The following is a 24,944-nucleotide window of genomic DNA, read 5'->3' on the forward strand; positions in this document are numbered from 1 at the left end:
TTGTACTGCCTGTTCCTTCTGCCAGACTCCAGTCCGGCTCGGCGTGGCATGTCACCAAGCTTGTCTTTATCTAAAATTTCATATTTTGTTCATCTTGGATTTTTTTTTACAATATTGCATTAAAATATTATCTTGATTACTGAATATTTGGGTGCCTCCTTAAATTTTGTGCCCAAAGGGGATGCTGTACTCATTTGGTCTTAACCTCAGCCCTGCTGTGTTCAGGGAGTCATTCATTCACTCATTCATGCATTCATTTATTCCACAGAGTCACTAAGGGTCCCGTCTGTGCCAGGGCACGCGCTGGGTACTAGGGAGAGAAGGGGAACCCCACACAAGACAGTGATGGAGAGAGACAGCCCGCAGCCCCAGGACTGTGGGACAGTGGGGCCAGGAAAAGGACAAAGCGGTACCAGGGGAATCAAAATCGTTCCAGCTAACCCTTGGGGTTATCGCGCACCAGGCTCTGAGCCGCTGTCTTGCAGTGTGATGTTTCAATGGCTCTTCGATGTTTATAGATGCTTGTAAGTAGCAGATGGGGCTATTGAGCCTTGGTGAAGTTATATGCGTGGAATTTGCACAAGGTTACACTCTGAGCAGCAGTGGAGGTGGGAGCCCAGCCAGGTCCGTGTGGCTCTGGGTTCTCACCTGCTCTGGTGTTGCAGCCTCCTCCCCCTACTTCCCCCCGGGGGGTCAGGGACGGCTGCGTAGGGGGTACTTTGCATTGCCCTGACAGAGGATGCATGATTTCCAGGGAGACAAAGTGTAGAAGGGAGGCGTACTTCTGGCAGAAGGAATAACATTCGCAAAGTCACATCTCAGGAGAAAAAAATGATATCTCGGCGTCCACAGTTCTAAGAAGCTGGGCAATCTCGTGAAGAGTCGCTTGTGCAGAAACAGGCCAGGGCCGGCATCGCTTCCTCTTTCTGCTTTTCTGTTTCCTAACGACGTCAGCATAAATAGGAAGCCGGAGAGACTCCGGGCTGCCTGGAGACTCCAGCAGGAGGTTGGTCTGTCCTGGCACAAAGAGGTATGGCTGGTTTCAGGGGCAGGCTGAAGGGTGGGGTGGGGAGCAGGGCAGGGTGGGAGTCTGGGATGGAGAGGACAGGGAGAGCTGGGGGGTGTGGAGTGGGCAGGTGTGTTCTGGGGACTTGGGCGGTTAGGGCTTGGCCTCTTGGGAAGAGGCGAACCCAGACTCCTCGGGCAGCCCGTGGGCGAGGAGACAGCGGGTGCCGGCTGGCCTGGTGTTGTGTGAAGAGCTCTTGGGGGGCTGGGCCTCACAGGCAGATCTGCCTGTCCTGGCAGAGGGGTGGGGGTTGCCTGGGGTGGTGGAGTGCTCAGGCCTGGGAGTCAGTCACCTGTGTACTGTCCTCTTTGCTTTGTCACTAAAGTGTCACTAAGGTGTTGGTGGCAGTGAGAATATCCTGTCCAGGGCTTCTGTCTCATCTTTGGAACGGGGAGGGAGCGCCAATATTCTCTGACATCCTGGTTTAGAAAGTGTGTATGTGTGTGGTGTGTGTATGGTGTGTGTTTGTGTGTGTGTGTACATACGTGGGTGTCCATGGGGATGCAGAGAAACTAGGAGGCTGAGGATGAAGCGAGAACCTTGCTGCGCTGGAGCCCAGAGCTTGGTGCTCCTTGAGAAGCTCACTTTGGAAGATAAGAAGGGGCCCAGTCCCTTCCACAGAGACATATTGTCCCCTCTCAAAGAATGGTTTCTTTACTGTCGTGCTCCACTCTGAGCCGCAGTTGCCTCGTTGGGTTTGGGCCCAGGTGCGTAGTCCTGTACTGATGTGTGTTGGCTGCTGGTGGGCATCTGGGGGTGTCTGCATCAGGATGTGTGCACTTGCCCTGTGGATGGGTGGGCAGGTGTTTCTGTGGGTCCCCTCTGGGGTATGAACCCATGGGGACTCGCCAGACAGGCTCCAGCGACAAGTTGCAAATATGCGATGTTTAAGTTTTCAAAGGCTCTGCTGTTATATTTTTGCATAACTAGATTCTAATTTTCTCTACTTATCATCTTCCCTGCTTTCTGATAGTTTTATAACGAGTAAAACCTTTCCTATTAATTTTTGGTCACTCCTTTTCCATCCATCCATTTTCCTTATGTTGTGCTGTATCTACCAACACTATGGGATAACTAATGAGTTCTTCAATCAACGCATTTAATATTAAACAAGTAAGGGTGGAGGGGATGTCTCAAGTAGTAGAGCGCATGCTTAGCATGCATGAGGTCCTGGGTTCAATCCCCAGTACCTCCTCTAAAAATAAATAAACTGCCCTCTCATCTGCCAAAATAAGATAATTAAATAATAGAATAATAAATATTAAACAAGTAAATACATGGATATATGCTTTGTTAAAAATTAAAATGATGCAGAATTATGTAGTTTAAAAGACAAAATCCCAATCATTTCAAACCCCTAGTTGTCTCATATCCATTCTTTTACAACATGTATTCTTTCAAAACATTTTCTAAGCATGCTGCAACTATGTAGGTTTTGTGTGAGTGTGGTTCATAAATGAGATTATCACATACATATTATTCTGTGACTTGATTTTCCACTTAATATTACATTTTGGACAACTCCCCAGAATAATACATATAGACTTAACCCATTAATTCGCCCCAAGAAACACGTGGCATTTATTAGTATAGGCATGCCACAATTTACCCAGTCCCATGTTGCTAGACACTTAGGTTGTTTTCAATTTTTCCACCATTGAGAGTATTTCTCCAGCTCAGATTCCTAGAAGCAGAATTGCTGGGCAAGAGATTTTACCTTTAAAATAGTAATAGATATTGTCAAATCATCCTCAAAATAGCTGAATTAACATAACCTCCACCGCTGTATGTAAAAAGGCTGATTTCTCTTTAGGGAAGCGATTCATCTTTTAATTGTTTCATCCAGTGCAATGGATGAAAATTATCTGGTTCTGGCTTGGATTTTTCCCTTCCCTGATTATAGGTGAAACTATGCATCTTCCATACGTTTATTGGCCATGTGAATTCCTTTTACGATGTGCATGGAAATGTCCTGTGTCCATTTCTTGATGGGTTCTTTGTCTTTTATGTATTATTTTTGGAGTGATTCATCTATTATTTGTATTAACCATTTATTTGCATATGTTGAAAATCGACTCTTCCAGATTACCACTTGTTTTTATTTTTTATTTTTTTTGACATGTTTAAGTTATCTTGCATCACATGAAGATGTGTTAGTTGCATTTAAGTCAAATCTGTCAATTTTTACTTCATGCTTTCTGGATCTGGTGTCTTGTTCAACCCCTAAGATTAAAGAAATAATCTTAATGCTTTTATCATTTTAGTTTTGACTTTTAGATCTTTAATCCATCTAGAATTTGGAGGTGTGGATAATAGGTAAAGTAATAATCTAACTTAAAAAAATGATTAACTAATTGTCTGAATATCATTAATTGTGAGGATACAGCCCATGCTTTCCTCAGTGACTTGAAATGCCATGATTTCTTCCTAAATTCCTACTTGGTTATTTTCCTTACTGTTTCCTGTTCCATCTGTCTACTCTTATATTCCTTATTATTTTTCTAGCTAACAGAGCAAGTCTCTCATGTTTGATTTTTTATAATCTAGACTCTGATGTTGCCACAGGTTTCCAGTAGACCCAGAAATGCCAGCCTTCCCCTCACTTCCTCATTTACTAAGGTTCATTCTTCTATTTGATCAGGAATGGCTTTTGTATCATCAAATATTTAGGAGCATCTGTCGAGATAAACTTATTCTTCTTTTCCTTTTAATCAGTTGATTTTTTTTTTTTTTTTTGGTGTGTGTGTGTGAAGGTAATTAAGTTTGTTTATTTGGTTATTTAAGTTTTTAAATGGAGGTACTGGGGGTTGAACCCAGGACCTCGTGCATGCTAAGCATGTGCTCTACCACTGAGCAATGATCTACTTCTTTTTATCATGAATAGATTTGATGCATTCTTCTTTTAAAAGTCCTTGTCAGATTGTCCTAGGAAATTGTTTTTGTCCAGAGTGAATGTGCTTTGATTTATTTTTTTCCTTTTCCAGTTTTTATTTTTAGCATTAAATTGCTTGATGAATTGGGGGTTATTTTGAGTGAAAAGGTGTTTGGCTCTTCCCTTCTCTAGCTCCCTCTTTCTTTTGCCTTTCCCCCACTCTGTCATCCTCTTGCTTCCATGCTTACCCCTCACTCTTAGTGATTTTTACTCCTTACATTTTAAACACACATATTTAACTTATATTTTCCATCAGCATTTGGGCTTAATGAGTGTATGTACACTCCTCTAAAATGAGACAAGATCTTTAAACAAGCTTTCAGTTCTCCTCCGCTTTCCCCCTCTCACCTCACAGCCAACTTCCACGTTACAATTATGAGTTTTACTTCAATATTGTTATCATGTATTTATTTTCACTTTATATGGTAACGATTCTCTACTTAGCTATAAGCCCTGTTGGTTTTCTTCTCTCAACACTGATTCCGGTATCACAGGCTGTCTCACCTTCTTGGACTTTTTTTTTTCTTTCTGGAAAAGCACCCTAATTCTTTTTTTTTTTTTTTCATAAATGATCTGAAAAGCTTTCTCTGTTTATGCATTTCCAAAATGTTGTGGTTTTCTGCCCTTGGCTTTTGGTAATTTGAGTTTCCAGCATATTTTCCTCTCAGTCTTTTCAAGACATTGCTATCTATTTAGAGTTCAGGGTCACTTATGTGAAAATCTTGCCAACCTGATCTTTGTTTCACTGAAAATAACCTGTTTGTTTCCTTCTGGAAGCTTCTAGGCTTACCCTTTTATTCTTGAAAGACAAAGTTCATTAGCATGTGACTGAGCATGGCACTATTAAAAATGAATCTTGCTTTTCACTTAGTGGACTATCGTCTCCTTTAAAGCCCTGTGAAGCTTTCTTCTATTTCCAATTGTATCTCTTTGGTTATATAAGGAAAATCCCCAAATAACAGTGGCTTAACAACAAAGAAGTTTATTTTTCCCTCGCATAAAAGATGTCCAGAGGTAGACAGTCTTGGGCTAGTGTGATTGCTCCACAGTGAAAAGAGGGATCCAGGTTCCTCTTTTTCTGTTGCATATGAGTTCCATTCTCAAGGTAACCTTATAATTCAAAATGGCTGCTGGAGCTCCAGCCATCACTTCCAAGTTGCAGGCTGGAAGAAGAATGAAAAGCAGGGAGGCAAAAATGGACTCCTCCTGCCTTAGCCAACTACCTTTCAGTAGCCTTTTTTGGAAGGCACACCCAATGACTCCACTCACATCTTCAGGGATAACGTTGAGTTACATGATCATAACTAGCAATAGGAAAATGTAGGAAATACACTATTCTATCATATACTCTTCTGTCTATACAGCAATAAGCCCAGCCAAAACCTGAGCTTCTGTTATCAAGGAGGAAAGGAACTGCTAAGTAGCTGACACTGCTATTCCTGAACTCAGTTCTGTCTGTCCTCTGCTTCTAGATGTTGGAATTCCTGGATTTCTTTCCCAGGTCTCAGCTTTTCTCTAAAACTTTCCATTTCCTTGCCTATTTGCTCTGTCTTCAATACCTACCTTTGTGACACGATTATTTTATATGGTTAATTCTATGATTTAGCCTTATTGAGTTTTGGGGGTTTTGTTCGTTTGTTTTTTATGGATTTCATACCTCCAAATTCCAAGAACTCTGTTTATTTGCTCTTTGCATAGCAGTTTGTTCTTAAATGGCTATGATTTCTCAAATCTCCCTGAGGTCGCTAATTAAAAATTTTTTAAAAATCTTTATACAATATTTAGGGGTTACTTCCCATTTACAGTTATTACAAAATCATTGGCTATATTCCTTGTGTTGTACAAGACATCCTTGAGCCTATGTTGCACCCAATAGTTTGTACCTCCCAGCCCCCACCCCTGTACAGGCCCTCGTCCCTCCCACCTCACCCATTGGTAATCATTACTTTGCTCTCTGTAGCTGAGTCTGCTTCTTTTTTGTTATATTCACTAGTTTGTTGTATTTTTAAGGTTCCACACATAAATGATATCATACAATTGTCTTTCTCTGTCTGATTATTTCACTTAGCATAATGCCCTCCAGGTCCATCCATGTTGCTGCAAACGGCAAAATTTCATTCTTTTTTATGGTTAAGTAGTATTCCATTGTGTGTATTACATCTTCTTGATCCATTCACCTGTTGATGGACATTTAGGTTGTTTCCATGCCTTGGCGATTGTAAAAAATGCTGCTGTGAACACTGGGGTGCATGTATCTTTTCAAATTAGTGCTTTTGTTTGTTTGTTTTTGGATATATACCCAGGAATGGAATTGCTGGGCCATATGGTGGTTCTAATTTTAGTTTTTTGAGAAACCTCCATCCTGTTTCCCACAGTGGTTGCACCAATTTAATCAAGACGTTTTAAAGTTTTGTTTTGTTTTTGCTGTATCTGTGCAAGTCTGTGGAAGTGTCTGTTGGATCAGCAGATGTCAGAAAAGACACGTATGATGCCAGAAATTGGGAAATAGAACCACCATTGGCATAATGGTTAAGGGTACAAACTCTAAAGCCAGTCTGCTGTGGGCTTCAGTCCCAGCCTCTTCCTAACTAGCTGCGTGATCATGGACCTTATATCTTTATCCTCATCTACAAACCAGGGATTTTAACCCACACACTGAGGTATCAATATCTGGATAGCCCTTTGAACAATGCCTGGCTCATGGTAAACATTTCAAAATTGTTAGCCACTAATAGGAATTCCCTACATGTATGTGACTTTTATGCTCATATCCTTTGATGACATTAGCTTGTTTGAACTATGTACAATGTAAAGATAATCACCTGTCCTCCTTGCTTCTGGAACAAACTTTTTTTTTTGTACTTTGTCCTTTGCTTTCTGGTTCTGTCATTTTTATAAAATACAGAAGATTTCACTTTTGTGCACTTCTATGTCAGCCTTTGTCCTGATTTCTTCTGGTGCTTTGATGCTTAAGGAGTTCAAAGATATTCACTTCTATGGTTTGCAAGTTTAATATGATTTCCTGCCTACATCTAAATTTTTAATTGACCTTGTATTTGGGGAATGGTGGGAGATAGGGATGTAGGCTGATATGTTTTATGTTGTTATTCAATTATCTCAGCACTTTTTATCATTCCATCACTTCACAGTGATATGTGGTTCGTCCTTCATAACATAGTACATTCTCCAGTGAAACAGAGTTTGTGTGGTCAGTATGTCCATTAATCTATTGTGTGTGTGTGTGTGTGTGTGTGTGAGCAACCCATTGCTTTCCTTATCAGATCTTTGTATCAATTTTGCTATTGGATAGAGACTCCTTATTTTTAAAAACCTCATTAACTGTCCTCACATATATATTTTTCTTCTAAGTTCTTGCAAAAAGCATCATGTTAATTGTTGATTAGAACTGTGTTAAACCTGTAACTTATTTTGGGATGAATTGCCCCCTTAAGGTAAGACCCAAAGAGGAGCCCTGAGGTTTTAGGCTCATCCCAGGTATGCAGAGGAAGCTGCATCAGCTCTCCAGACTCTCCCACGCCTGCCCCACGGCATTGCCCCCACCTGCGGGAACTAACAAGGACCAATACTCTCCCCTAGCCCCAGACACACCTGCTCTTTTCTCCTGAGCTTTCCTGAGCTAGTTACCCTGTTACATCATCGTGTGTGGTTCTCCTCACCACCGCCATGTGAGATTCACCAGGTTGTGCCCATTTTACAGATACAGAGAGCAAGGTTCAGGGAGCATTGGTGAGTTAGCCCAGGCCATCACCATGGGAGGGGCAGAGCCTGTGCTGAAAGTCCGTTTGGCTGAGCTCAGAGCCACGCTTTTCCCAGCAAGACAGCTGCTGGTGTGCATGCATGTATTTGTGTGTGTGTGTGTGTGTGTGTGTGTGTGTGCGTGCGCATGTGCAGTTTGAACGAAATCTTGGACAATCTTACGGGCAGTAAAGGAACCACGGTCTCTGTTCTGCTCTCCTGGGTACTTCCCGGAGCTGGATGAAATGAAAAAAGGAAATCCCCAGGCTTCTGCGGAGAAAAGGGAACTGGCCTGTCACAGAGTGGTGTGGGAGGAGTGAGGTAAATGGAGGAGGGCGGGGAGAGCATGAGGCTCCTGTGAATGTGAGTGTGTGCATGAGTCTGCGTGTGCTCATGCCCATGGAAGGATCACACCCCCCATAGTCAGTGACCCTCCACCAAGAATCCGCAGGGAGCTGGAGACTAACCCAATACCAAGCCTCCCTCTCAGGGGCAGTGCACAGGGGTACCTGATGTGCGACCCCATGGGAACCACCATCTTCAGAGGCTGTTAAGTGTATCCCCCTCAGCCTCATCCCAGGCACTGAGGCTAAGGAGCAGGGACTGTCCCGGGTGCTGGGCTGAGGCAGCGCTGAGGGCTGGAGTCCATATACCAGGGCCCCTCCTGTGTTCATCTCACCATGTGGGCCAAGTCCCATGGGCTGATGCCTCCTTCAGCAGGCCTAGAGGAGGCAGGGTCCTGGAGAGAGGATTCACGAAAGCCAACGACATGGGTCTGCCCTGGCCTCCAGCCAAGGAGGAACGCAAGATTCCAGGACACTGAGGAGCCCAGACCCCACCTATACCTGGACCCACTGGAGCACCCTGCTTATCAGAGCTGACCCCGGAGATGGCACAGACCCTCCAGCTGCTCCCCATCGCCCTGCTGGCGCTCTGCTGGGGGCCCAGCATGGCAGGGGCCCAAGGTGAGCCGATGGCTTCCCCCCTCCCCATCCCCCTCCTCACTGCTGGGCCCCAGCCCCTAGGACGCTCCCAGACCCCAGGGCTCCAGTATGCCCTCCCCCCTCCCCGCCCCTCCCCTCCTCATTTCTTCTCTCTCCTGATCTTCCCTTGGTCTTCCCTCTTCCCTCCTCCCTCACTCCCGCTCATTCTTCTCTGGCTTCCTGTAAACTCCATCTCCAGCTGTGTGGCTTCTCTGCCCACACTTCTCAGTGAGGCATTCAAGGCCTCTAACCTCCAGGCAGCCAGTCCAGTCTTTTCTCTGCCCCTCCTTCCCTGCAAAACATTCTGCTCCCCTGAAGGTCTTGACCTGTTTCCACCCCTGTGCCTTTGCTTCTGGGGACCCTCAGCCTGGGGGGGTCTCTCCTCCTGCCTGGAGGCTCCTTGGGCTCCTCAGGCCAGTGAACCCCACTCCCCAGGGGCTCCCAGAGAACTTGGCTCCTCTGATGACTGGGGGAACCACACTCCCTTTCCCAGCGCTGACCAAGAGAGCAGGCACCGAGGTCCCAGAGGAGGCCCTGCCCCTGGGTGCGGGGTCTGAGGGGTGGGTCTGTGCCTCCGCTCCCAGGCTGCACCGAGGGGTCCCGGGGCAGGGCCTGTGCCTGAGGCCCGTCTCCATCCCGGGGTTGGGGGACCCTGTTCCAGGGGCAGGGCAAGGCAGGGGCTCAGAAATGTGCTGTGAATCAACTAGAATATTGTGTTTCTGTCCAGCCAGGAGGGCCCACAACTGGCACCCTCCCACCTGCAGGGCCCCAGGGACCTCTGTCTGGAAGTCAGGAGCCTCCACGGGACTCTGGGAGACCCCGTGGGAGGCACCCAGGAGGTGCTGGGAGGGGCGGTGACAAGGGGCATCTGGAGGGGGTGTGACCGCCTTCCTGCCTCTCCCCCGTCAGGGACGGTCCCACTGCAGACCCTGCGCTGCCATAACGACTACACCAGCCGCATCATCTGCAGGTGGGCGGACACCCAGGATGCCCAGCGGCTCGTCAACGTGACCCTCTACCGCAGGCTGGACGAGTGGGTGATGTGGGGCCCCGGGCGCAGGGCGGGCGGGGCGCTGCTGCGGGGGGCTGTGCCTGGGCCGGGGCTGGACGGAGGGCACTGTGGGGAGGCCCCTGGAGGCCGCCCTGGGGAAGGAGCCGCTCTCACCTCACAGCATCATCATGGTTCTGCTCTCTGTCCTGCTCTCCTGGGAGCCTCCATCTTCCTTGTCCACTGTCCTCAGCCCCCACCCCTACCTCCCCCCTCCAGCTGTTACCACTCCTTCCTGCACTGGGACAACAGACACCCCCAGAAGAGAAGGTCCCCACCCCACCCCCACTGTCCCCACCCATAGTCTGCCACCTCCCTGAATCCGTCCAGCAGTGACGACCTGTCCCAGGCCTGTCTGAGTCCACCACGGGGTCCCACCTGGTCTTGCTGACCAAGGACATCCCTGCCACCACAGTCCCCAATCTTCTTGCCATTGACGGGCCCTCTTCTGGGATCCAGTTACAGATGCCAACCACCTGCAGTCCTGGGGCCTCCTGAACCCCGTCTCCTCAAGCCAGCCCTTCCCCTTCTTCCCTCTGAGGCGACCCCCTCTGAAGTGTTGTCTAGACCCCTGTATCCAATGCCTTTCCAGTTACCTTCTCCTGTACCCACTCCCCCAGGACTCTGCTGCCCCCACCAGGTCACCCGAACTCTTCTGGCCAAAGAACTCAGCAATGCCCTTTGGTGCTAAGTCAGTGATCAGTCCTGGCCTTCTCCCAGGGAAACCATGGACAGCACCTGACTCGGACTGACCAGTCCTGAGCCTGGCATCCTGCTGCGGCACCCCAGACCCTGACCCTGGCCAGTACACCTGGCTTTCCCTTGTGTCTCCCCGGCTTGCCCTTTCCTGTCTCCTTGTCTGCTCTCTTCTTGTGTCTCCTAGTCAGAAGGGTAAGATGCCCCAGGGCTCTTAGACTTCCTCTCCTTTGTATCTGGACCCAATGGCAGAGATGCAGCCTCAGGCTTAGTTGATGACGCCCACATGCTCTTTCCAGCCCAGACCATCCCCCAAGTTCCAGACCAACATATGCACTTGCCTCTCCACATCTTCCCTTAGATAATGGGTATCTTCAACCCCAAACATCCTAAACCAAATTCCTGCTCTGTCCCCCAAAGACGCCTCCTGTTCCAAGTCTCCATCTAAATGGGAGCTCCAAGTGGCTCAAGCCAAACAAGTGGGAGGGGTTTTTCTTTAATTTCTGGTTTTTGTTTTTCACTCTCCTTTCCTTCCTTTTCGTCCCCACTGCAAAATCCAATCCATCAGCAAATGCCGTCAACTTTATCTTCAAATAGAATGTGAACCTGGCTAACACTAACACCGCCACCCTGATTCAAACACCTCCAAGCACTGAGATATTCTAGAAGCCCCAACCCAATCTAGCCACAGCCCAGCAGCCAGAGGAGTCCTTTCAAAGCACGTGTCAGACTATGTCACTCCTTTGCTCAAAATTCTAAATTTCCCCCACTTACAGTAAAATCAAAATTCCTTAAATTCCTTTTAAGTGCTGGTCTCCTGTCACCTCACTCAATGAGGCTCCTAGACTTCCCACCCTTCACATTTCTACTCTTTGCACACTGGTTAACTACCTAGTCATACAACACTACAATCCTGTGCCTACCCCAGGACCTTTGCACTTGCTGCTCCCTTTACTCGAAATCCTCTTTCTCCAGAATTTGTATACTCCCTGCCTCACTTCCTTCAAGTTTCTGCTCAAATGTCACCTATTCCATGAAGCCTTTCCTGCCTCTCTTATTTCAAGTCGTATCCCCAACCCAGCCTTTCTGGTCTCCTCATACCTCATTTCTGCTTGATTTATCTATGTAAATCTTTCTCCGCTTGACATGTGACATAGTTTATTCAGTTGCTTTGTGTGTCTCTCTATATTAGGATGTTGATTCTGTGGACAGGATCTGAGTGTTTCATTCCCTGCCAGGCCCCTAGTCCTGGACAAAGCCTTACACATAGAAACTACTCAATAATTTTGGTGAATAAGTGATTCTTCTTCACTCTGAGCTAACCTGTGTCCTCTCCTGGCAGGGACCTTCCACAGCCAGTGTCCTGCGATCTTAGTGAAGACATGCCCTCATTAGACGGCCCTTGTCCTGGCTGTGTGCCCAGAAGATGCGTCATTCCCCATCAGGTTTTTGTCATTGCCAACTCTGACTACTTCTCATTCCGACCAGACCGGCCTCTGGGCACCCATCTTACTGTCACTCTGACCCAGCACGGTAAGGCTTGGGGCCCCTGGCCAAGGGTGGTACCCTGTGTGGAAAGTGGGCCCCAGGGTTGTCCAGGCTACAAGAGGTGGGCCAGGGAGTGAGCACTTTCAAGGGGTGGAGACAACGGCTTGAGTTGGGTTTGGTTCTTGGGAGTAGAGGATATGGTCTCTTTGGTCTCCGTGGAGGCTTGGGGGCGGGTACAACTGGAGGCAGTCAGGCCAATGCCTAATGCTCCACCCCCTCCCCTGATGTTCCACCCTCTGCCCTGATGCTCCACCCCCTCCCCTGATGCTCCACCCTCTGCCAAGCCGTGGCTTCCCAGCACTGAAAGAAGAACCGTCCTTCCTATTCAGATACAAACTTTGTAGCTTGAAGATTCTTTCATCAATACGGTCTCATGCAATGTCTGTGACAATCCATTTTATGGATGAGGCACTCGAGACCCAGCGCAGTTACGTAACTTTTCCAAAGTGCCGCCATGAGCATTCCTGATAGTGATGGGCCGGACTTGCCGAGTGTTTCCTGCACGTTGGAGCCGGAGGTCATCCCCGAACTGCCCCCGCTGCGTGTTACTTAATCATTACAATAATGTGTGGCGTCCTGTACTACTTTTGACCCCATTTTACTGATGATGAAACAGGCTGAGAGGGCAGGAGCTTTCCCAAGGCCAGTTACTCAGACGCTGGTGTCTTTAACATCCGGGATCCCAAACACGGAGCCACCTGCTGCTCCTTGCAGATGTGAGATGGGGAGGGGGCTCCGGCCTGAGAGGGTGGATTAGGCCGTGGTGAATTCACTCCAAACAATGTCTCAGCACATGCGTTTGATGGATAAGAAGGAGTCCCGTCCTGCACGAAGCTCAGAGCTTACAGAGCAGGAAACATCAGATGTTGTGTGGTGTGATCACTTACTGAAGGCGGGTGTGTGCCACGTGCCACGGGGTAGTGGACAAGGAGCCCCCGGGAGGTCAGGGCAGGCTTCCCCGAAGAGAGAGCTCTGCAGGGAGATCCGAAGAGAGAGTGGGAGGAGAGAGCAGAAAGAGCATCCCTGGCAGAGGAAACAGTGCGTGCAAAGGCTGGGAGACTCGGGAGCGTGAGGCAAGATCAGGAAAAACGCTAGTAACTGTGTCCCAGGAGCATCAACATCAAGAAGGCTGGACAGCAGGAGGAACGAGAGGGGCAGGGAAGCCAGGGGCTTGACCTGGAGGGGCTTCTGTGTCCTGCAACAGAGTTTAGGGGTCAACATCTAGGCAATGGAGTGGAGAGCCACTGAAAGGGCATGTCATGATCAGATGTGGGTTTGAGGATGCTGGCGGTAGGTGATGTATGAGGTAGATAGGGGACAGGAAGTAGTGGGAGGATGAAGCCCAGACTGTGACCTAAGACATTGTCCCACAGACATGATGGGGATTCAACTGGAGTGTGGCGAAGGGATGGGAAACTGGAGGGATACAAATCAAAGTTGGGGTATGCATGCAATTCATTCATTAATCTGTTCTTCAGTTGAACACCTGCACATACCAGGAAAACAGTAAACAAGCCATCAGTATCCCTGGTCCTTTGAAACTTACCCGGCGACGACAGAACTTGTTATTATGAAGATGGAGCCCACTAAGAAATGGGGAGGGGAGTGTGGTATTTGCTTGCTGGAGCGTATGTTAAGTGGGAAGTTCGGTTCTAGCCCAAACCATTTTGGCAACGAATCAGGGAGGCTCTGAGGTACTGGGAAGGGACAGATGTGCATCTGATCTGCTCTGAAGCTCCCACGTGTGGTGATCTGGATGTCACTTCCTCTGTCAGGGTCTCTATCTGTGACATGAACTGGTAGGCTAAATCTCTCTGGTTGAATGAATAGGTCTTCCAATGGGTTCCCATTCTGTTCAGTTGGTAGCAGCTTCCTAGAGCTCCATGTTGAGAAGGACCCCCACTCCATGTCCGGCTCAGGGGCTAGGAGTGCAACAATGGATTAGTAATGCCTGCTGTGGCTGTGGGTGGGGCAGGGGTGCCCTGGATCTGCCATTCAGGACTTAAGATTTTCTGAAGGCTCCAGCCCTGACATGCTCTACCATGCCCTGTTCTGAGTCCAGCAAAGAACATTTACAACTCTTTTGGGCTCTTACCAAATTTTTGTGTTGGGAAGTCACCTCAGTATTCAGACACAGACGCTTCGGGAAGCCAGGAGTCATGCTATTCATGGATGAATCCGCTCAACTGACCCTGTAGGTCCCGGCAGGTGTCTGCTTGCTGTTGGTCATGGGTGTTTCCATAAAAAGCCTCTGAAGGTGGCCCACATGTGTTCATTCATTGATTCCTTCACTTTGTCCCCCACAGTCACAGAACCACTGATCTCAGGACCCAACCCCTGCAACCCACAAGCTTGTGAACTCCATGGGGAGGCAGACCTGGAAATACCTAAATCCTCCAGGGTCATAAGGACCGTTCACAGGGCTGTAGTGGGACAGGAAAAGGAGCAAGGGGCTCTGCCTAGGGGAGGGAGATCCAAGAAGGTCCTAGAGGAGGAGCACGTGTGCTGGGCACTGAGAGGTGCAGGAGGACACTGGGCGGTGCAAACAAGGAAGGGGCTGGACAGCAGAGGAAGCAACATGAGTCACAGCACCCTCTTTTGGGAAGGAGGCCACACAGCCTCCACATGGTCACTGGGGACAGAGGGAAGTTCCCTTGGGATTTAATCACTAGCATCTTTTATGGGGCTTCTGTTCTCTGTGAACAACAACCTGCAGAACCTTCATTCCCATTGACTCCCCACGATTTAGCAGATGAAGGTCTGAGGTCCACAGAGGAGAGGGGTCTTGTTCAAGGTGCTGGGCCTGGAACCCAGGTCTGTCCACACACGAGCCACGCAGGCCCTTAACCTCCCGCATGGTCGTCCAGCCCCTTACGGACCCTTGACTTCCTCTCCTTCCAGTGCAGCCCCCCGCGCCCAAGGACCTCCGCGTCAGCCCTGACGGGGACCGTTTCCTGCTGTCCTGGAATGTGACCCATGGGGGTTCTGAGAGCCACTGGCTGTCCAGCCTGGAGTTTGAGGTGGTCTACAGGCGGCTTCAGGACTCCTGGGAGGTAGGGACCCCCACCAGCTCTGCCCTGAGCCCACAGGGACCCGGCCCAGCCGGCCCTTCTCTAGCAGCCCCTGTCTCCCACAGGACGCCCCCACCATCTACTCCAACTCCTCCCGGGCCATCCTGAGGCCGGAGCACCTCACCCCCAGCAGCACCTACGTGGCCCGAGTGCGCACCAGGCTGGCCCCAGGCTCGGGGCTCTCAGGACGGCCCAGCCAGTGGAGCCCGGAGGTTCGCTGGGCCTCCCAGCCAGGTAACAGAGTCGGACTCGGGGGGCAGTGCCGCCCCGTGGGGAGGGCGGCTCATTGCAGTTCCCGGCCAGAAGGAGGCCACGGTCACACCACAGGATTCACGGTGGCCCTGCACCATGTGTTTAGAGAGGCTCCCCTGGGCCCACCCCGTCCCTGCTGTGACTCTGCAGAGGCAGCGGCTGCATCTTACTCACTTCTGAGCCCCAGTTGGCTGCCCACTTTCTGGGGAGGAGCAACTGCAATTAAATCACAGTGGCGCATGAGCAGCTGCGCTTTGGGGAGAGCGGCGCCACGTGCGGACAGACAAGCGTGATCGTGTTTCCTCCCCGAACGCCGGGGCTGAGATGCCCTCCCCGTCTTGCACAGGGGGCGCAAAGTCTCACAGAAGTCCCTCCCTGACTGCGGCCGCACAGCGGGCGGGTCAGGCTGAGTCAGCCCCTGGGTTTTGGCCCCGACGCCCGCGGTCCCTCTGTGATGAGACTCATGGTGGGCCCACTGAGAGGGACGGAATGAATGAGCGAGGACTGAATGAGGGGCTGTCTCCTCCCTCCCAGGGGACGAGGCCCAGCCCCAGAACCTCCAGTGCTTTTTCGACGGGGCTGCCCTGCTCAGCTGCTCCTGGGAAGTGAGGTCCGAGGTGACCAGCTCGCTCTCCTTCACCCTCTTCTACAAGCCCGGGCCCCATGCAGGGTGAGTGTCCCCTGCCTCTGGCCCCTCCCCTCCTCTAGGCCTTGCCCTCTCCAAGCCTCCTCCTGCCCCTGGGGGCCCAGCCGAAGCCACAGATCATCCCGAGGCCTCATTCCCCGTGTGGCCCTGCCTCCCGATGCACTCACCTCTGCCGTGCTCCCCAGGGAGGAGGAATGCGCCCCGGTGCTGAGGGAGGCAACCAGTAGCCCCTACGTCCAGCACCGGTGCCGGATTCCCGTGCCCGACCCCAGGAGCCACAGCCAGTACGTCGTCTCTGTTCGACCCAAGGAGGAAGAGAAACTCATCAAGAGCTCCGATAACAGTGAGTCTGTGCCCAGCCTTCTGTGTAGAGTGTCTTGTGTCAGCACAGTTTTGTTTGTAACCCATATAAACTCAGGGTTCCTCATGGCCCAGTCTTCATATTTGTCACTTTCAATGAAAGGCAGTCAAGGGAGCAAATTGAACAAAAATAATTCCAATCTTTTTCCAGTCAAAGTGCTCAAGCAGCAATAATACAACAATGACAATGGCAAATAACGTGAAGGAAGATGCAATCGATATTCTTTAAGAACATGCCTTTGAAATCTTTTTACCTCATTATTTTAGCTCTAATTCCCCCTCCAATTCTGCCGCTGCTGTGAAACTCCACTGCCTACCATGGCCTCCTGGTCCTTCCATCAAACTTTCCCTTTCATCTCCTGTTTGGGTTTTTTCTCTCTCAGGTTTCCAAAGTCCTCCCCTGACTGATGTTTTCAGTCTTCAAAGTAATCGATCTATGATTTACTTCTTCAACTGGGGACGAGTGCATTTGCAAATAGACTAGTTTCTTGCAGGTTAAGATCCCTGATTCCTGTTATGCAGCAAGTACCTCATGCAAAGGAATCTCCTACATCGCTTCATGATGGCCAAGTTCTTCCCTCCGCTCTAGTGTGTGTCAGAGGCAGCAGCCAATCTGTCTTAATCGCCTGGGTTTGAATGCACTACTTACTATCTGGGATCGTCCAGATTGCAATCTTTGTCCCTGCCACTTGTTACTGACCTGTCCTTGTCAACCTATTTTCATTCCGGGGCTCAGTTCTTTGTCTGAAAAATTCATTAAGTGTACCTACTACATAGTGTTTTTGTTGAAATGGAGTGAAATTGCTCATGTAGATTTAGTATGTATAATAGTGCCTAGAACATTGTCAATACTCTAGAATGGAATAAATTAATAGTAGTTTTATTTCTACTTAAATACTAGGAGTAAATCGTGCTTTGGGTCACCTCACTACAAAACAAGTGTATCTCAGCATCTCCCGAGAGAAGGGGGTCTTGGGTCAAAATGGATGACATGATGAAGTGGGGGTGCAAATACCATGAGATGAGTGGGACCTGGGGTCCTGTGTCAGTGGAGAGAGCGTCTGTCACCAGCATGGAACACAAGGAACGTTCCATGGGAGGAATATTAGGAGCGATGTTCCCTAAAAGTTCCCCTTCCTCCAGTCCAGATGGCTCCCCCGACCCTCAACGTGACCAAGGGCAGAGATGGCTACATTCTGCACTGGAAAGAAGAAGAAATGCACTATTCACACATAGGTTGCATCTTCCAGGTCCAGTACAAGAAAGATGAAGAGACATGGGAGGTGAGGGCCTGTGCCTGGGGAGGGACCGGGATGGGGGGAAGGGACATTGAGACAACACTGGGGACAGTGCCACCTGCTGGATGCCTGGCTCCCAGCAGGCGACCAGTCAGAGGGAACCACTGAGACTTGGTGGTCATGTCCCTGTGCGGTCAGCCAGTCAATGTCCCATCCCTTGGTGAAGGAGCTGAGACTCACAGAGCTGATGTGACTTGGCCAAGGTGAACATGTGACCCTGACTGCAAAGGGGACGTAGCTGTCAGGACGGGGAGGGCGGAAAGGCAGCTGGATGAAAGGATTTCAAAAGTCATCAAGGGGGCGTTTCTTCATAAGAATCTCATGGAGAATGCAAATGTGCAGCTGTTAAGGGGAGAGCGGCTCCTGGTAAGACAGGCAGGGCCCCAGGCCAGGGTTCAGCATCCGGCCCCCACCCCAGGCAGCCCTCAGGCCTGTATGTAGAACCTGGGGCTCGACAGAACCCAGATCAGAAACCTCAGAGCCAGCTTCAGACTTTCAGGCTGGAAATGGGGAAACTGAAGCCAGGAGTGGGTGGGTCAGTGGTGGAGCTGGGAGTGGTCCCCAAGCTCCTGAACATTTGTCTAAGGGTCCAGAGCCCAGTCATCCTGCACCACACTCCTGGGAAGGCCATAATTGGGGTCCAGGCTGCCCCAAGAGGAACTGGGAGATTGAGGGGATCCCAAAGTGGCAGGGGAGGGTGGCATGGTGACTCCTCAGAGTTTCTGCACCTCGGTGTTGTCATATGTCACAGAGATGCAGTGCAGGAGGGGCTGTCTCTGTGCCCATCCCGGTGCTGTCCCTCTTTGGCCCTGGAGTGCGGTCCTCCATGGTGGGAGTCATGTTGCCTCAGATTGGGGGACATGACTACAAGCTGGGGGACTGATGGGGAGCAGGAAAGCTGGGGCGATGAGGTGGGAGGGCTCTGTAGCTGTGCCCACGTGCGCCAGGCACGTTGCCTCAGCCTCAGCACACCTGCTCCCACACCTGCACCCACAGGAGACCAAGACGGAGCTCTTCCAGAATGCCCACAACATGCCCCTGCCACCTCTGGAGCCGTCCACCAGGTACCAGGCCAGAGTGAGAGTGAAACCCAACCCCAGCGGCTACAACGGGATCTGGAGCGAGTGGAGTGAGGAGCGCTCCTGGGACACTGAGTGGGGTACGTCTCCACAGCCCCCATCCGCCCCTCCTGGTACAGCCCCGCTGGGCAGAGGATGGAGGCGATATGGACACAGAGATGCGGCTTCACCCCACACCAGCATCCTTCCCTCCCAGATGTCATTAGCATTTAGAAGTGACACCTTGTATGCAACACAGACTGCAGGTGAGGTCTTGAGAGGGCAGAGGAAAGCATGTCACATCCACACTTCTCCCTCAGACTGGACCTTAGCCCTCTATTAATGTGACCCATGCTTTCATTAGCCTTTGTGGCAGCTACCACCCAGGGACCACTCAGCCTGAGTTTTTCTGTTGCCATGACAGCAAGCATGAGGAGCTACAGACTGGGGCTTGGGATTGGAAGGCTCTGTACTTGCTACTTTCATTTATCCTTCACCATCACCATAGTGACCACCAGGAGGCAGTACAAGACTAAGTCCGAGAGGTGGTTGCAGAGAGGGGGTGAAGCGTTGGCTGCAAGGTCCTCTGTCCCAGCCACCTTAACAGGGAAAGAGCCCCCAGGAAGAGGGCCACAATCAAATAGAAAGGAGGGCTGGACCACTGGACCTAAGGGAAAGAGACCAGGGGAGTCCAGGAGGGGCCTCCTTGTGAGGGGCTAGAAGCTGCCAAGCAGAAAGTTGTGGGGGCCCCTGATGGGCCTTTGCACCTTCAGGTTCCTCCACCATCACTGTTTCCCCATCTCTGGCTCTCCAGTCCTCCCTGTCCTTGATGACCACCTTGTATGCTACCTCCTTCAGGAAGTCCCCTGTGATTGCCACTGGTGGCAGTCGTTGACCTCATGCAGCAACTCCTGCTACTGAACAGGATCTAACCCTCTGTGTCCTGCCAGCAATTGAACTTTGTGGGTGGTTCAGACAAAGGCCCTCTTCTTCTTAGCATGTTTCTGGTCTCCTCTTCTCCTCTGCACCCCACGATGGTGATGTCACCCAAACTCCTGAGCCTCCAGCCCTTTCCCTCCCCAGATGCTAATGTGCCTTCTTCCTTCCTGTCTTCCCTAAAGTGCTGCCCACCTGGTTCCTGGCCCTCATCCTAGTGGTCATCACCCTCATCCTGCTCATGGCCCTGCGCTTCTGTGGCATCTACGGGTACAGGTAAGGGGACTCCTTCATGTGTAGGGGGAGGGACCACTCAGGACCCCAGGGGTCACCAGGGACCCCACAGCTGACTTACTCCAGTCTCTGCTCTGCAATCCACACCCTGTGGGGCCTTGGACAAATCCCGTCCTCTCACTGAGCTCAGTTTCACATCTGTACGTGAGCACGAGGCAGCTTCCTAAGGTCTAGGGCAGCTGTCACCTCCCTGCTGTCTTTCCAGGCTGAACCGGAAGTGGGAAGAGAAAATCCCCAACCCCAGCAAGAGCCACCTGTTCCAGGTAGGAGCGGTTGTGAGGGCGGCAGAGGTGCTGGGGGCCAGTGCTCCTGTGACCATGTCCTCAGACAATGTTCTCCTCACCTGCCTTTGAAGAAACTGGACTCTGAGTGCTTTGAGGCAGGGGTGTAGGAGGCAGGGAAGTGCTGGGAACCGCTGAGGGTTGGGCCAGCCCCTGCAAGCCCAGCGCGGCAACGCCCCAGGTCCCACAGATGCACGAGGCGCCCTGCCCGGGGGACTCCCGTGGAGCAGGAGAGATGGCTGGTGTGGGGATGCCAGGACCCAGGGGGCCCAAGGAGGGGCTTAGTCTTGCCAGGGGGCAGGTGCGGTGGTGCGAGGCAGAATGGCTTCCCGAGGGCAGGATAGTGGATCTGAGTTTTGAAGGATCCAGGGTGGTGGCAGGAGGGAGAGGTCGCTGCACGCAGAAGGGAAGCATGTGGAGGGTGGAGACAAGACTCCCACAGGAAGGGAACTGAGGGGGCTGGGCAGTGAGGCTGGGGGCGCATCTCAGGAGGCAGGAACGGGAGCAAAAGGGGAACCAGAGCCCTTGGGTCAGGCAGGCAGGGCGGGAACTGCCTTGGGAGCGTCTGGTGACCAGTGTGGAGAAGGTGAGGTTGCAGGCAGAGATATTCCAGACTAGCCTACTCATGGGAACAGGGTCCCTGTCCTTGGATACCCCATGACCCCAGGGGAGTCCCAGCCCCTCACTGGCCTCATCTTCCTGGTGTTACGAGGCTGTGGCCGGTCTTGCTCATGCTGAGATTCTGCTGTGTCTGGGGGCCCCATGAATTCCCGCGAACTTCATGGCCCTTCCCACACCTGCACCTTCTCCATCACCCCCAACACCACAGACACAAATGTCCTTTCTCTTGCCAGAACGGGACTGCAGGACTCCGGCTCCCAGACAGCATGTCCATCCTCACCAGCGGGAGCTGCCCACACAAAGGGCCGTGGAGCAGCAGCTACCCTGAGCTGGATGGGTGAGTGTGGGGCCTGGGATCCCTAGGAGGTGGGACGGTGGCCTCACCCTGCACATCAGGGGCTCAGAGGAGGTGGCCTTGGACTGGGGCTCAGGATGAGGAGATCCATGGAGGCTGGTGGCTCAAAAGCAAGAGGTATCCCAGTTAGACATCGAGAAGAACTTCTTGATTCCCAAGTTAGCAAGGGCTTGACCTCACACTTGACCAGAGGCAGGAGACTGGACCAGATGACCTCCCCTCTTCCTGCTGCCCAGGCAGACCCCACCCTGCCTTGGCCCCATTGGTGGTGGAGGCTCTGGGAACCCCGTGGCCTCAGCACCTGAGCCATCAGCTCACCACTAACCTCAGGGGAGGGAGGTGAAGGACGTGGAAATGGCTGAGCCCAGGTTGGGCACTGACCTGGGCCCTGAAGCTGGGTGATGTCAAGGAGCAGAGGGTGAGCAGGGCCACACCTGGTGGAGGCCGGCTTTGAGCAAGAGCATGGGGGCTAGGGGGCAAGATCCTCGGGGGCTGCAGGAGCGCCTGGTTTCCTGCTCTGGGCCTGCTCCCCCCTTGCCCTGCCCTGTGTTTCCTGTGAGACCCCACTCCGGGCGGGGGCGGGGGCAGGGCATGAGCTGAGGCATCTGCCAGGGATGGTCCCAACATCTCTGCCCCTGTTCACCCCACAGGGTGTCCCCCGTGGACTACAGGCACAGTGAGGTGTCACCTCTCACCACAGAGGACCCTAAAGATGCTTGTGACTCATCATGTGAGCCTGCCATGACTCTGGCCACCTCGGATGTCCCCACGGAGCAGCCCCCCAGACCCCCACCAGGTCTGGCAGCCCCCTCAGGCCAGCCTGAGAGCCAGGTTTCCAGCTTTGACTTCAATGGTCCCTACCTGGGGCCGCCCCACAGCCGCTCCCTGCCTGACATCGTGGGCCAGCAGGTGCCCCCACAGACAGATGTGAGCAGGAGGCCACCGCCCCCAGGGTCCCTGGAGTACCTGTGTCTGCCCCCAGGGGGGCAGGTGCAGCTGGTCCCGCTGGCCCAGGTGATGGGGCAGGGCGAGGCCTGGGATGCAGAGAAGAGGTCCAGCCCCGGGGCCGAGGGGAGTCCCTCCCTCAAGTCAGGGGCAGGCCCCGCCCCTCCAGAGCCTGGGCGAATGGTGGGTGGTCAGGGCCCGGAGGACAGGGCCCCCGCAGTTCTGCCCACTGGCTCTCAGGGTCCTGAGGATGGTGTCGTGGCCTCTGGTTATGTCACCACTGCAGATCTGACATTCACCCGGCCCACAGGGACCCCATCTGCCTCCCATGCTCCCCCTCTGGGCCTCCCCTCAGACCAGAACCTCAACCTCTGTCCTGGACTGGCTGATGGGGCCCCTGCACCCACAGCCCTGCTGAAGCCAGAGTTTGAGGGCTATGTGGAGCTCCCTCCAAAGATGAGCCAGTTTCCCCAGCCCCCTGTGGCCAGTTCTGCCCCTCCTGTAGCCAGCAGCTCCTTCCTGAGCCCAGGGCAGCCCCGGGCAGATGTGTCCCCAGCCTCCCCAACCCCCGAGGGGCTCCTGGTCCTGCAGCAGGTGGGTGACTATTGCTTCCTCCCTGGCCCGGGATCTGGCCCTCTCTGCCCCCAGAGTAAGCCCACTTCCCCGGGACCCTGTCCTGAGATCAGAGACCACAACCAGGTGTTCCAGGCCAAGAAGCCGCCGTCTCAGGCCCCCCCGCAGGTGCCGGCCATTCAGCTCTTCAAAGCCCTGAAGCAGCAGGACTACCTGTCTCTGCCTCCCTGGGGTGTCAGCCGGCCCGGGGAGGTGTGCTGACGCCCTGCAGGCCCTGGGGGAGGGGAGTAAAAGGAGAAGGTCTGCCTTCCCTCCCGCCCTGCCTTTCTCTCCTTCCAGCCTCTGGTCCCTTCCACGGCCACTTCTGCAAAGCCAAGGAGAAGCTTCCATGTTGCACCACATGGAGACCAGAAAGACGAGTCAACCATCTACCTCCTCCCTTGACCTTCAGCATGGTCAAGCTTCTCTCCTCTCCCTCTCTGTCTCTCTATCTCACACACACACGCACACACCTTTCTTTCAAGTTAACGTATTTTACGTTCTGAATTATTCAAGCTTTCCACACAGATCCATTTCATTTGCCTTCATTTGCCTTTCTACCTGGTTTCCTTGCTTTTACTCTTCTTTCTCTCTTCACCAATTTATTATTCGAGTGAGTCTGAGGTCTGAGCTAAGCCTATTCTGAGATGTCCTGTCTCCACCAGAGCCTATTCTGATGCTGAAGTGCCTGGCTGTGTGGAGGGCTTCTGTCTGTCCCCAGGAGGCAGGAATGCGCAGGACAGGTTCCAGCCCAAGGGCAGGAGGCAGGAGGTTCGGGGTGGGGGCCTTAGGGGTTTAAGGCTTGGAAGAGCAGCCCAGGGCCGGGCATCCTTATGTCAGGCACCGTAGCCCCAGACACGGTGACAAAGCACCAGTCTTGAGCATCACTCCAAGAACTGGGAGTGGCTTGGGAAGGACTGTTCAGAGCTCCCGGGAAGCCCTGCTGGTCTCACCGAGGTGACGGTATCCTCAGGGACTGCAGGTCCTGCATCATGTGGAGACCACTGACCTGAGCAGTGGGCAGCTCTGGTTCTTGGCTGAAGTGCTCTCCCTCCTACACCCTGGGGCCTGGGGAAATTCGGGAGAGAGAAGGGTCCAGAACCCACGTCTACAGTAGAAAAGCTGGAAAATGATCCAAGGGCAGGGACTCTTTAAAGCGTATAGTCTGAATCACCTGACTCCTTCCAGAAAGATCTGACGACTCCCGCCCCCACCAGCCACATACGAGGGGCTTCACTGGGGGTCGTGGTCTTTTCACAGCTTTGCTTTTCTGACATGCAAAAAAAAAAAAAAGGCATTAGATTGTTCTAATTGGCATTATTTGATCACTCTCAAGTTTGCACATATTTTCGTATTTTTGGGGCGTTTGTATGTTTCTACTGGGCTAAGCCCGTGAAGGTCTTTGTCCTGTCAGATGTTCACCTTTTTCTGACTCAGTTTCAAAAACAATTTACCTGTCTATGGCTTTTCAGGTATGATGCAAATTTGTTTTCCTATTTTGTGGTTGGTCTGTGAATTTCGTCTGCAAAGCTTTGGGGTGTACAGAGTATAGGTTTGTCCGTGTGGTCCAATAGCTCTACGGGTGAATGGCTTCACGGCTCCTCTTTTGATGTGAGATTCATAAGGGTCTCCGCCACTTCAAAATCACATTTGTCCTAAGTTATGTTTTTTGGGTTCGTTTTGCTTTCAAGATTTTGATGTAAAAATTGTGATGATTTGGGGAGGTACGCATGTGGGATGGAGAGCTGGCTTGTCTGGTTCCCCAAAATCAGTAGCCCAGGTATTCTGGCATCATTGGTTGAATCACCCCTTCTTCGTCCATGTATCTGAAATGCCACTTGGCTTTACCATTTGTTTTAATAAGTGGCAGAGCAAAATGTTCTGGTTCCTTTTGTCCACAAATCCCTGTTCATTACAGCAATGTTGGTGGTGGGAGAAAATGATAAACAACTTAAATATTCACCAGTAATGAAATTAATCACATTTGAGACCCTAAGGTGGAATCCTGTGTTAAAAATGAATAAAGTGAACCCACATGCATTAGAAGGAAGTCCAAGATATTAATTGCCAATTGTTCAGACATTGTTAGCCGAAAAAAAAATTGCAATAAAATATTTTTTATTATAAAACAAAACCAAACCCTAAATGTGTGTATGTGTGTTGGGGTGGCTGGGGAGGGGTGCTGT

At 51.6% G+C, this 24,944-nt stretch overlaps 1 protein-coding gene across 2 annotated transcripts; it reads left to right on the forward strand.

The window, feature by feature from the left end:
- Window positions 1-772: 772 nt before the first annotated feature.
- CSF2RB (colony stimulating factor 2 receptor subunit beta) lies at window positions 773-24,897 on the forward strand. 2 transcript variants are annotated; one of them, XM_074375485.1, is made up of 14 exons: window positions 773-1,030; window positions 8,472-8,719; window positions 9,647-9,770; window positions 11,824-12,014; window positions 14,931-15,082; window positions 15,166-15,334; window positions 15,887-16,022; window positions 16,184-16,341; window positions 17,502-17,641; window positions 18,653-18,815; window positions 19,836-19,926; window positions 20,150-20,207; window positions 21,080-21,183; window positions 21,852-24,897. In XM_074375485.1, exons 2-14 carry the CDS (start codon window positions 8,644-8,646, stop codon window positions 22,978-22,980), a joined length of 2,691 nt encoding a protein of 896 aa, XP_074231586.1. In that variant the 5' UTR covers window positions 773-1,030; window positions 8,472-8,643; the 3' UTR covers window positions 22,981-24,897. The 2 variants fall into 2 exon arrangements, with proteins under 2 accessions (XP_074231586.1, XP_074231587.1); XM_074375486.1 differs by having other exon boundaries at window positions 8,475-8,719.
- The last annotated feature ends 47 nt before the right edge of the window (window positions 24,898-24,944 follow it).

This window comes from Camelus bactrianus, chromosome 12 (genome assembly GCF_048773025.1).
Source record: "Camelus bactrianus isolate YW-2024 breed Bactrian camel chromosome 12, ASM4877302v1, whole genome shotgun sequence".
Lineage (NCBI taxonomy): Eukaryota > Metazoa > Chordata > Mammalia > Artiodactyla > Camelidae > Camelus > Camelus bactrianus.